The 13,431-nt window shown below is 35.5% G+C and overlaps 1 protein-coding gene across 1 annotated transcript; it reads right to left on the reverse strand.

The window, feature by feature from the left end:
- Positions 1-3,814: 3,814 nt before the first annotated feature.
- On the reverse strand, positions 3,815-11,321 carry LOC121263483 (GRF1-interacting factor 1-like). The gene is made up of 4 exons (XM_041166394.1): positions 10,977-11,321; positions 7,281-7,357; positions 6,720-6,804; positions 3,815-4,561 (listed from the first exon to the last, which is right to left on the reverse strand). Exons 1-4 carry the CDS (start codon positions 11,046-11,048, stop codon positions 4,127-4,129), a joined length of 669 nt encoding a protein of 222 aa, XP_041022328.1. The 5' UTR covers positions 11,049-11,321; the 3' UTR covers positions 3,815-4,126.
- Positions 11,322-13,431: the final 2,110 nt, after the last annotated feature.

Genomic DNA, 13,431 nt, shown 5'->3' on the forward strand with positions numbered 1-13,431 from the left:
TCTCGGACAGCTGTGCCAAAAAAAAAAGGGAAGATCTCTTCTCAAGGAACCTGCCTGTTTTTGGGTGCAAGGAACCAGCTAATTGTCACTTGACATACATTCAGATAAAATTACAGCCCAAATAAGGTCATGACAAATGGAAATATCCACTTACTATTCCTCGAAAAAAAAAAGAACTAGGGTAAAAAATATCTAATATCCGGACCTACTAGGAAAGTAGAGCAGAGAATATATCTTTTTTTTTTTTTATAAGTAAAATAAGTATTATTAATCCAAGAATGGGCAACAACTGCCAATTACAAAGTATGTCCTATCTATGTAGGCACATTAGAAACTAAGAAATCATGAAAGTCCATGCCATTAAAGTCCACAGCAATGACCCAAGTACAAAGCGTTTTGAAAAAGAAAATTTTTAGCTCCTCCATAGATCTCTCTTTGTCTTCAAACGTCCTCTCATTTCTCTCCTGCTACAAGCACCACATAATACAGATAGGGATTATCTTCCAAATCACTTTGATCTGATACACCTCGAATAGAGGTCCAGCACACCAACATATCCACTACGGATTTCGGCATAACCCATGCTAGTTCCATCCTTTTAAACACCTCATTCCAGAGAGTCCTGGCTACATCACAATGTACGAGTAAATGGTTCACCGACTCACCCCCTTTTTTACACATACAATACCAGTCTACAATGATTATCCTTCTCTTTCTCAGATTATCTGTAGTAAAACTCTTGCCTAGTGAAGACTGATAAAAAAAAAAAAGACTCTTGCCTAGTGATGCTGTCCATACAAAGAAAGAAGCTTTAGGAGGAGTCTTGTGTCGCCAGATCCTTCTCCAGGGAAACTGTATCTCCGGCACTTGTGAGAGGACCTTATAAAAGGACCTAACAGTGAATACCCCTCTCCCTGCAGGAATCCACCACAGGCCATCTTCATGCTGGATACTTGGACGACACAAATACAAGAGACTATAAAAATCTGCAAAACTCTACATCTCTCAATCCTGTGCCACTCGGTTGAAATTGATATTCTAGTAAATACCCCCTTCTGAGATTCCCATAACTTCCGCCACTATGAAATCTTTAGCACTTGCTATCAGGAAAAGTATAGGAAACAAATCTTGGAGAGCACTGTTGCCACACCAAAGATCCTTCCAAAATCTAATCCTGGAGCCTGTACCCAACTGGAACCTAGTATGTTGATGAAAAACCTCCCACCATTTTCTAATATGCTTCCATAGCCCCATTCCATGTGCCCCTCTAACTTCTCTAGTACACCAACCCTCCTCTAAACCACCATATTTATTCTCAATCACAATTTTCCATAAAGCTTCTGGTTTCTTGATATATCGCCACAGCCATTTGCCAAATAGCACTTGATTAAACAACTTTAAATTTCTAATACCCAAGCCGCCACTAGAGATAGGACGACACACCATCTCCCACCTGACAAGATGAAATTTAAACTCTTCTCCTAAGCCACTCCATAGAAAATCTCTTTATAACTTCTCAAAATGACCCACCACGCTTGCCGATATAGGGAATAAAGATAAGAAATAAGTGAATAGATTAGAAAGTGTACTTTTAATCAATGTAATCCGGCCCCCTTTCGACAAGTACATTCTCTTCCACCCTGCCAGTCTTCTCTCTACTTTTTCAATCACTGTAGCCCAGATCGAGCATGCCCTCGAAGCTATACCCAACAGTAGTCCCAAGTAAGTCATCGAAAGAGACGCTATCTTGCAACGCAATGTGTCCACCAATTCCCTAATATTCTGAACCTCTCCAATCGGCACCAACTCAGATTTAACATAGTTCACTTTTAAACCAGACACTACTTCAAAACAAAGCAAACATGCCTTCACAGCCTGCAACTGGTCTTGATCAGCTTCGCACATAATAAGCGTGTCATCTACAAACAGCAAGTGAGAAATAGAGGTAAAACCCCTGCTCAGAGATCCAATCTGGAAACCACTAACAAACCCATTAGCCAACAACGTCGTGATCATCCTACTTAGTGCCTCTATAACAATAACAAAAAGTAACGGAGATAACGGATCCGCTTGTCTCAAACCACGAGAACTCTGGAAGAAACCCTTGGGGCTGCCATTGATCAACACTGAGAACCTTACTGTAGATATACACCATCTAATCCAAGACCTCCACCTTTCACCAAAACCTCACCTACCCAATAAGTATAGAAGGAAATCCCAATTTACATGGTCATACGCCTTCTCCATATCCAACTTACACATAATTCCTAGGTTGCCAACCTTCAATCTACTGTCCAAACATTCATTGGCAATTAGAACCGCATCAAGGATCTGTCTACCCTTAACAAAAGCATTTTGAGGCTTAGTCACAATCTTCCCCAACACCTCACTTAAGTGATTAGCAAGCGCTTTTGAAATAATCTTCTAAACTCCATTCACTAACCTAATAGGCCAAAAATTTGTGATCTCAAAAGCCCCAGCCTTATTCGGTATTAAAGTAAGGAAAGTGGAGTTAAGGCTTTTCTCAAATTTTCCAAACGAGAACAACTCTTAAAACACCTTCGAGAGGTCTTCTTTAATCAGCTCTCGGCATTCTTGGAAAAAGCCCATAGAAAAACCATCAGAACCAGGAGCCTTGTCTTTTACCATTTTCCTGACTACATCAAAGACCTCTTCCTCCTCGAAAGCCCTCTCCATCCTGACATCCCCGATTCAATAATGTTAAAAACCAACCCATCTAGAGTAGGCCTCCACCCCACTTGTTCCGTAAGGAGCTTCTCAAAGAAATCAACCACATGAACTTTAATAGTCTCTTCATCTCCGCACTCCACCCCATCAATTTTCAACACCTCAATGTTATTATGTCTTTTATGAGAGGTTGCAATACTATGGAAGAACCTCATACTCCGATCCCCTTCCTTTAACCATAATGCCCTTGACTTTTGATACCAAGACAATTCCTCTTGCAAGATTATCCTCTCAAGATTTGAGACCAATAAAGTTTTCTGAGCTTGCTCTTCCACATTAAGAGGCCTCCCCTCTTGTAGTCTTTCTAACACTTGTATTTCCATCCACTTGATATTTTTGTTGTCCTCTATGTTACCGAAAGACTGTTTATTCCATTCCTTTAAGTCTCTTTTTAAGGCTTTCAACTTATTTGCAAAAATGAAACTGGGTGTACCCTCGAACTAATACAAAATCCACCATTGCTTGACTCTCTCCACAAAACCTTCGAATTTCAATCACATGTTCTCAAACTTAAAATAACGTCTACCACTCTGAATGCCTCCACAATCAAGCAAAATAGGCCAATGATCCGAAACTAAACATTCCAACCACTTTTGCCATACATCCAAAAAATGTCTTTCCCACTCTGGTGAAATTAATAAACGATCCAAGTCTGGCTATTTGACCATGTGGCGGGGCCCCTGCAAGTGGTAAGTCTATCAAGTTCAAGTCAAAGATATATTCTGAGAACTCCAAGCTAGCTGGCCTCAATCTTCTATTTCCAAAACTCTCACTTTGAAATCTAGCAACATTGAAATCATCCACAATACACCAAAGAAGCTCCCACCAACAATGAACCCCAGTATCTCATCCCACAATAATCTTCTATCCATGTCTAAATTGGGTCCATAAACACCTGCAAATGCCCACATGAACCCATCTAACACGCATTTAAAAGAGCACGCTACCATATATCTCTCTATATAGTCCTCTACTTTCTCCACCACCCGCTTATCCCACATTACTAGGAATATATCTAATATATCAAATATTCATACTTATTAGTAATTCATATATGAGGTTTCAGTTTACTAAAATAACATATAATGATACCATAATAATGCATCCATAACTAAACAAAAGAGCACAATGAAAGTGACAAACGTCTAAACTCAAGATATGACCTACCAAATTTACACAATACACTACCAAAGCATACACCACTCTCATCACTTAAAAACATCTAGGCAGAGGTTTGAAGGTAAATCCTAACCAATGCCACTTAAAATGACAAGGTACTAAAGTAATTTTCTTCATTTACCCAAAATTCATATTCCTCATCTATCTCCTCTAAGTTTAGATGCTGACGACCATAGTCTAAATCCTTCATTCTTGCCCCTCAATTCCCATCATCAGCAGCTTTTAAGTAAAGAGTATCACCTCCATCAACATCGCGGCTCGCAGAGCTACCCCCTCGTCCTTCAGCAGACCCAGCATTCCCAATATCTTGCTTACTTCCACCAGCAATCCCCCTACTACCACCCTGCAAGCCTTCTCCACTGGATCCACGGCCAAAATCAGGAAACCCTCCAAGCCCAAGCGCCCCATTACCTCCAGCATGATTAGCATCATTTTGCAGCATGTGAAGTCCTGCACTTCCACCAGAGCTCATACCAAGCTGGCTGTGCAAGGCTTGCTGCTGTTGCAGTGCTGAAAATGACTGTTGGCCGTACATGGAGGAGCGTGCTGCCATGAGCGACTGTGGTGTCATCTGTTGAGCCTGTTGATGGTGCATGTATTGTGCTCCTGGCTGCATAATTCCACCGGAAGGAAACTGCAGGGCATTGACATGTGTTAAATATAGTTTATGAATCACTCCATGCTTTTTGAGCCACAAATATGCAGTTGCTACAGAATTAAGAACCTACTTCAGTAATCAGCCACAAATATGCAGTTCAGTACAAAACACACCGAAGGGACTATTCAATCCACAATAATTCCTATATAAATTCAGTAATGAGAATCCCGACTCCACTTGATTACCTAACATATTTCAGTAAGAGGTATTAAGAACCTGCTTCAGTTGCCTAGCCAATTGGCTGTCCCTTCTTTTTAAGGAAAATGGTCTGAGAACCATTTGGTTCAAACAAAATTTTAACACGCTTTAAATGCCACAATTTATCAAGGCTTTTTAGCACTGCATTCATACATGGACTCGAAAGACTTTCAAATGAAATAAATTAGTCTTGCCATTTTTAACCCTGCATCTAAGTGAACATTGCCTTGTAGCCTTTGGAAATTTCATGAGGGATCACCAGTGCTCAATTCTCCATAGTCCCATAAAAAATAATATAAAAAAAGGTCTTAACAATCTATAAAATATACTTCAAACATTGTTCTATGGTACAACTTTAAATCCCCATCCTGACATGACCCAAGTGTGTTTCTAGTGAAACTCTGTTTCTCCCTCCTCTTCAGCCTGTTGTTCAAGTGGAACTAGGATACTTCAAATGCCAACAACAATTTTGTAAAATTTACAACATTTTATTACATAAACTCAAACTATTCAACTTTTTCTCAAAACTTAACCATAAGTAATGTGCATTCAATTATAACCTCTTAAAGTTCCAATTCTAGGTTTTCAAGTCCATTTACCTTCCTAGGTTTATGAGATCAATTTGTGGTGCATGACAGTATCTTCTTGAAGCGTGCAATGTATTTTTTATTTATTTATCAGTAAATAAGAATTTTATTGAGGAGAACTAGACATAAACCAGGTACACGGGGCATATACAAGAGCAACACCTAAGCATGATTGGCTAGGGATACAGGGAATTCATGAATATTCAGACTATTGAAGTCTAAACAATCAACAGATGGAGTAAAGTGTTAAAAAAGAAAACTCTAAGCTCGTCCATTGACCGCTTGCGATCTTCAAAACTTCTATCGTTCCTCTCCATCCAAAGACACAACCATAGGCGAATGGGTGCCATCTTCCATATGGCTTTGATATGCGAGTTACCAGGCAAGCCTCTCCAATTTGCTAGGAAATCAACTACCCTTCTCGACATCACCCAAGCTATCCCCATTCCATCAAAGAATTCATTCCATAAGTTCATGGCCACCTCAAATGTGTGCAACGTCTAAATGTCAAATGACACGACCCACTACATTTGGACATTTTTTTTTTTACAAGACACTACATTTGGACTTAGACAACTTTGCATGTGTATTTTTGCCTATGAATCTTGCCAGCAGAAGTACGGAGTCAACATGTACTATGTAGGAAATGAAGAAGTAAGACACAATTTAACAAATTATATCTTACAGATTGAGAATTCATCTCTTTTGTTTTTTTTCTTTTTTTTGATAAGTCAAGAATTCATCTATCTCTAGTAAAAGTATTTAATATTTTTTTCTATTTAGTTGTTTTTCATTTTAGGTAAATTTGAATTTTATAATCATTAGTTACAGACATTGGTAAATAACGTAAGTTCGCAAGACTTTTCAAAAAATGTATATATACTTTTTTGATAAGTTAAAAGGGGAAATTTAAAATATCCAAAGCTATCTAGAAAAGGAACAGGAAGAACTAAATAAAAGCATCCATTTCCCTCAAACTGCTTCGGTATACTTTTTTGACAAGTTAAAATGAAAAATTTAAAATATCCAATGCTATCTAGGAAAGTAACAGGAAGAGCTATATAAAAGCATCCATTTCTCTTAAACTGCTTAGGTTTCCTTGCTGTGTGCACGCCAACCCCTCCCCCCCCCAAAAAAAAAAAACCCACACTTCCACACTTATGGTGAAATAGCTATAGAAGCAAATCTAGAAACAGCTTAACCCATTATTTCTTTCAAATGAAAGATATAAGCACGGGTCAACTTTCAAGTTTGAAAAGGAAAACAAAAGAAAGAGGAATGCTCAACTAAGTAGCTTGTATGATAAGAGAACTGAGTACACAAGTTAGATATAGAAATTATAACAGTACCTGACCGTGCATGGTAGGGGGTTGGGGTTGAGAATCTGCAATTGCAGCCAGGTACATAAGGTTTCGCTGCAGCCTTGCTTGGTTCCTGCAAAATAGATAAAGAACTTATTAATCCTCCCATTAGTTCAAATACATACAGGTTCAGTGCATTGGATGCAAATACCAAGCGAAGGATGAACATGAACAACTTTCTAGCAGGCCCAAATCACGCCTAATTATAGACAGAACTATTATTGATGCGCCAGTTTTACATCCACTGGACTTTTTAAAGGAGTATTTTAATTCATTCATTACTTTAAGATGACAAACATCTAATCAGAAGAGGAATTAAATGTCATATTACGTGACCAAGACTAGGGTATTTTCTAATTAAGTGAGTAGTAATATTTTTCATCAAGTTATGATAGTGCAGGAGTGATATAAACTTCTCAAGAGGGATATCATGACAGACATTAGCCGGAGGACAAAATTCTTGGTTATTAGGTGGGTTAGTTGCATGCTAAGAAAACAAAGCAATGTCATGATCCATTAAATTGGAAAGTCAAAATAACAACTGCTTACTCTGCACACTCGCTAATTTTTCCTGAATTCTGGCTCTCGACAATCTTCAGAATAAGAGATTTGTTCTCATCCAGATACTGCATTCATAAACAATGAAGTAAGGAACTACTAACCAATACAATGCTAGAATTAACCATCAGTAAATAGCAAATAGCCAACAATAAAAGTCAAGAACTCATCACTTTTACTTCTCCTGAGGAAATTAATTGTGCATACATACTTTAAAAGGGTAACCTAAAAAAATATGCAAATTTAGAAAGACCACTTTTGGAGCCAATGCTCAGGCTATTTCTTCTTCATAGGGGCCACCCATAACAGAATTTGTTATTGGAAAGCTTAAAGTGATTGAAAATCCATAATTGAATGCATTGACTTTCCATTTATGTTCTTCAAAGCTCATGTACTGCCATTATAAATTATAATATCTTTGTAAATCATAATCATTTTCCCAATATCACTAACCACCTTAAAATTACCGTATGAAGGGTATTATATCTTTCATTGCTCAGGTGTTGTTTAAGAATTTGCTTTGATCAGCAGTCCAAACTTCCACAACTAATTAATCATCATAGTATTTTCCCAATCTAATTGCTTGATGGAGCTGCTGATCTCTTTTATTGGAGCTCTATTAAGCAAACTAAAATCAAACAATCAAGGTATACCTACCTTATCCCTGCACAACTAAAACTTGCTAAACTTCATGGTTACACCAATAAATTTTTGTTTTGATAAGTAAAATAAAATTTTATTAAAACAAGTGAGATGGCATAGCCCAAGTACACAATACAACTAAGAACACCTAGTTACAAGTTCGGAGCTAGAGATGGATACAAAAACATCATGAAAACTAGGCCCATTGAAAACAATAACAGAGGCCAAAGAGATGGAAAAAGAAACATCTAAGTTCTTCCAAAGAATGTTTCCAGTGTTCAGAACTCGTTGTTTCTTGAAAGCCAAACACACCTCATGAGACATAGAGGGATCATTTTCCACACGGGATTGCCTTGGAGACCTCTCCAACAAGCAAGAAGATCCATCACCCTCCTAGGCATCACCCATTCAATTTCAATCTTGTTAAATATCTCATCCCATAAAACCCTTGCTATTTCACAATGAAGTAATAGATGTTCCACAGATTCACCACATTTTTTAACAAATATAGCACCAATCCATAACAATAAGCCTGTGCTTTCTCAGATTGTCCACAGTCAGAAACTTCTTGTGGGAAGCAGTCCAGCCAAGGAAAGCAACCTTGGAAGGCATCTTACTCCTCCAAATGCATTTCCATGGAAAATGATGATGGATTTGACCAAACAGAACCTTATACAAAGATCGGTTAGTGAACTTGTTGCTCCCACTATGAACCCAAAATACTTATCCATCTCACCACAGCCAATGCTTGCAGCATCCAACAACCTCAAAAGTTTGGAAATATCGCCCACTTTGCAATCTTGGGCATATCAATGAATTCAAACATTCCATGGTAAGGAGCCATTAGAGCTGTCCACAAAATCTGCCACCGACGCATTCCGATCACAAGCTATCCGGAAAAGGGTATTTCCATATGAAAACCCAAAATAACCCATGTGAAACAGAACCACATAGACATCCAGTTTATCTAATATGCATTTTAGAATCCTTATCTCTTTTTTCTTTTTAAAGTATTTTTAGGTCCTTATCACAAGCAAGGGGAGACAAATTCAGAAAAAACCTCTGCAAAAGGAAGTCACTGGTCGAAAAGATCATTTCAGAAATTATATTTTAAATCTTCCTGACTTTCAGATTGATATAGATATCCCTTCTTAAGAAGCTCAGCCAACCTACTCCATGGGATTATGAAACTTGGAAGTTTCTATCCACAATTGGTTACGAATGAGCTGGTTGCTGCCACTCTCCTTGTGTGGATCCTATTTCAATGGGAACTTTTCTTTTATTGGCACTTTGTGTCCGAAAACAAAGTCCCGACTAATCCTGGGGTGCACAAGCTCTCAACAAGGAGTTTCTTGCAAATGCACCTCCAGTAATTTAAGGAAAAAATCCCCAAGTCCAATGGCCTCTAGAAATTGTTTGCCCCTGAGAGAGTTCAAACCTAGACCTGAGGGGAGCATACCACCAAGAACAAGGCCCTTACCACTAGAGCAAACCCTAGGGGTTTTCAATGGGAACTTGATGAGTCAATCCACCTATGCGTCTTGCTTTAATTGCTATGTCAGGAATTACTCCACGTACAACTTAGCAAGCAACTACATGATTTTCATTCCTAAAAGTCCCCATTGACCAAATCGGTTAGAAGCAACTGAAAAATGCTTACCTAATATAGAAGGGACATTAAGGAGATCAGTAGATTGGCCTGGGTACTGAGAATACCTTACTACTATTTATTATTTTATTATTACTTTTCACCTACTATTTACTATTATTCAATATTCTATCATTACTTTTTCACTTCTTTTCATAGAATGCCTGAGAATACCTCACTACCCAAACTCAACCTTAGTAAGACAAGTGCGAAAGTTCAAAGCATAAAATCCAGCAGGACCAAATGCAAGTTAAGGGAGATACGCCAAAAAATCCATTTTAAGCAAGATTTTACTAATTATTTAAAACAGATCATTGTTTCCGCTGCAGGCTTCAACCATAATCAGCCAGCTAGATTAATTAGTTTCCCCGAACAGGCATTAGTGAATTGGGTCAGGCCATCTTTCTCCTGAGCACACCCATTATTTGTTCTCCTAATTTTTATCTCGTGTTAGTAATTTTGAATACACTTAGGGATGTCAAAACGCTATTTAGCTATAAACATTATCCAAGCTAATGAATGAACGGGTTCATAATGCTTATCTAGGTCAAATCTTTATATTATTTAACACGATTGACCAGATTACCTAACGAATCATATGTGAATGAAAGATATTGAATATGTGAGAATAACATTTTGAAGTGATTTGTATAGTGCCAAGGATCCTTTAAAGGGACAAAAATAGAAGAGAAGATCCTCGAAAATTTGAAAAAAAAAAAAAGAAAAAGAAAAAAGAAAAAAGAAAAAGTGGACCACAGACAGAAAAGACACCATATCATTCACAGACATTCTAACTATAACTATTAAACTACGCTAAAAGCAAAAGGAAGAAGCATGAGATACTGAGATCACGGTCATTAAATCCTACATAGGATGTACTCAATACAATTATTAAAAGGGCCCGCAAAAATTAAAATTTATAGATCCGACTCTTTCTGTCTCAATACTAGATTGCCAAATCTTTTTGATAATCTATGAAAGAGAAAGGTTATGAAAGAAGCACCAAACCTAAACCCAGTCAGTCATAAACCAAAAAAGAAAAGCATTAGTAAACCCGAAAACCCATTTACCTTTAACCACACTCATTTAGCAAAAGACCAAGTATCCTCATGTAGCACTAAAACAAACCAGCTCGCGCAGAGGATGAGGGACCATAAATGCAACAAAATAACGAGTATATCAAAAGGAAAAAAAAAAAAAAACTCTCAACGAAGAATTAGAACTGAACAACAACCAAAGCAGTACAAAAGCCCAAGAAGATTTTGGGATAAACCCAAATGAAAAAGATTCGACATAACAAGATAACCAAAAAACTGCATAAGCCAAATGGCAAGGGAAGAGAAAGGGTAGAGAGGCAGAGCTGGGAGGGAGGGTGGGAGGGAGGGAGGAGAAAGAACCTGTTGAATGTGATCAGTGGTCACGTTGCTGGGGTGGTAGGCTGCCGTCATGGGCATCAGGTGCTGCTGCATTTTTCACACACACTCTCTCTCTCTCTCTCTCTCTCTCTCTCTCTAAGCAGAGTCACAAAGCCAATACAACATTCACTCCGTGCAAGAGCGGATAGATGCCTTCGCTTTCTTTTCCTTATATTTCTTTTTATTTTAATTTTTTACGTCCGGATTCCTAGTTCCTACCCTCTTCTCCTACGATCGCACCACCGGCACCCACGAAGAGACAGACGAGACAGAGAGAGTACACACTTTGCAGCGACAGTCGACAGAGACACCGAGCTACTTCCAGTAAATATCATGTGAAACAGGTACCGCTCTGGCTCTATATTCACCTGTCCTAAAATATTCCAAAAATGAAATAAATAATATTTTAAATAATTTTATATATTAAATAATTATATAAAAATTGTGAAATTATTGTGTCCATGTCATCTTCACAATATACTACATATATTTTTTAACTTTTTAATTTTTTTCTCTTATCATGTTATATAGATTATGAGTACAAAAAAATCAATTAATTTAAAAAGGATAAAACTAAAAAAAATTTAAAAAAAATAAAAATAAGGTTTCATTTGATTACTAAACTTATTTCAACTCATCATTATAATTTTTTTAAATTTTCAATATAGAATATAGTAAACAATTCAATTTTTTCAAATACTGAAATAATAATAATAATAAAAAATAATATTATAATAATATTTTATTATCTCAAATCAACTCAACTCAGTTCAATATTCAAACATAATCTAAATGTAGTGTGTGAAGATAATGAATAATAAATTTGTTTTCTAAAATATCTAGCTTGCAACTCTAGTAATCTTATATACAGTCTTAAAATGTATACGTTTTAAGTATTTTTTTAAAAAACTATAGTTCATAATTAAAAAATAATTTTTTATATAAATCCTAAATTTATTTATTATTTTAAAAATAATTAATTAGTGATTGAACATCAATTTCTTATTTGATGGATCAACAAATTAATTTTTAAAATATAAATAAATTGTTTTTATAATTAAAGATATTTTTAATTAAGAAAGTTGGATTTTCACAATTTTCTTTCTAAATATTTGAATCAAGTTATTGTAATTAAAAATAGCTACTTTATATTTTAAGTATGCAAATCGAATTATATTAATTGAAATCCATATAATTAATTGATGGTAGTAAATATCATAATATTAATTATAAAGAAATATCTTTAAAATAATTATATAAGATATAATCCCTGAAATGGCACGTGATTATAATCTATTTATTTTAAATTTTATAAATATTTTAAATCATTTTATATCCACCACCGCCCACCGGTGACACTTAATGGTAAAATTTCAAGTTTTTCAAAAACATTTATTTTTTCTCGAGAAATTTTCTCACCCGTCCATCATCACGTGACTGCTCTGTTGTCTGAGAGACGGACACAGACATCGAGAGATAGTGACATACTTTTAAAGAGATTCCCAGAGTCCACGCGCTTTTGCTAGTTAATCAATTTCACACATTACATATTATTTTATTTTTTTTTAAATTTTTTTAATTGTAATCTTTAAAAGCTAATTGATTTTATTTACTTATCATCTATAAATTACATATCTAATAAAAAAAAAATTAAATAGTGTAATAAACTAGTTGTATTGAGAGGTCTGGATACAAAAAAATATTTTAATTTATATTATTTTATTTTATCTAATTATTATAATTTTTTTTTAAATTATTATATAAAATATAATAAATAATTTAATTTTTTTAAATTATTGTAATAATAATAATATTAAAAAATAATATTTTATTTAATTTTTATTTTAACTCGCTCATCTGTGCACAGTATCCCAAACTTTCCTTATCATTTTCCACGTAACAGTTATCATATGAAAATGCACCTCTCGTGTGTGGGCCCTCACTTTACAGACTCAAACACACACGTTGGTTGTATTAAGTAAAATAATTGAAGTTTTGTTTCTAATAAACGAGAAGAAAATTTATATTTATCATTTTTTTATTTTTTATTTTTTATAGAGTATTAAATAATTTGTTAACAAATAAAATATAATAAATAATCTATATTCATTAAATGCTAATCAAAATGATGATAATAAAAAAAATGGTGAGTAGCACGACTAGATGTTAATTTTAGAAGTATAAATGATCCGATCTGATTGGTCTATGAGATAATTTTTTGACTGAATCAAAAATTTTAGTCCATCCATTTTTTGGACCGAGACTAGACCAATAGCCATATAGACAAGACCAGACAGTTATCTATCGATCCGAGCCAGTAAAAATAGGTCAAGCATATAAAAGGTCTAAAATTAAGTATAATTTGTATTTTTAGTCCAATTATACAAAAAAGTTCAAAAATTTTCAATTTTAAATATCAACTATTTAACTTTATTTG

This window comes from Juglans microcarpa x Juglans regia, chromosome 4S, assembly GCF_004785595.1.
Source record: "Juglans microcarpa x Juglans regia isolate MS1-56 chromosome 4S, Jm3101_v1.0, whole genome shotgun sequence".
Lineage (NCBI taxonomy): Eukaryota > Viridiplantae > Streptophyta > Magnoliopsida > Fagales > Juglandaceae > Juglans > Juglans microcarpa x Juglans regia.

Excerpts from the sequence above, each read along its gene's own strand:
- LOC121263483 (XM_041166394.1), bottom strand. The coding sequence starts at position 11,048 with ATGCAGCAGCACCTGATGCCCATGACGGCAGCCTACCACCCCAGCAAC. Across the intron at positions 7,358-10,976 it reads CCACTGATCACATTCAACAG|TATCTGGATGAGAACAAATC; the intron begins GTTCTTTCTCCT and ends TTATGAATGCAG. Across the intron at positions 6,805-7,280 it reads AAAATTAGCGAGTGTGCAGA|GAACCAAGCAAGGCTGCAGC; the intron begins GTAAGCAGTTGT and ends TCTATTTTGCAG.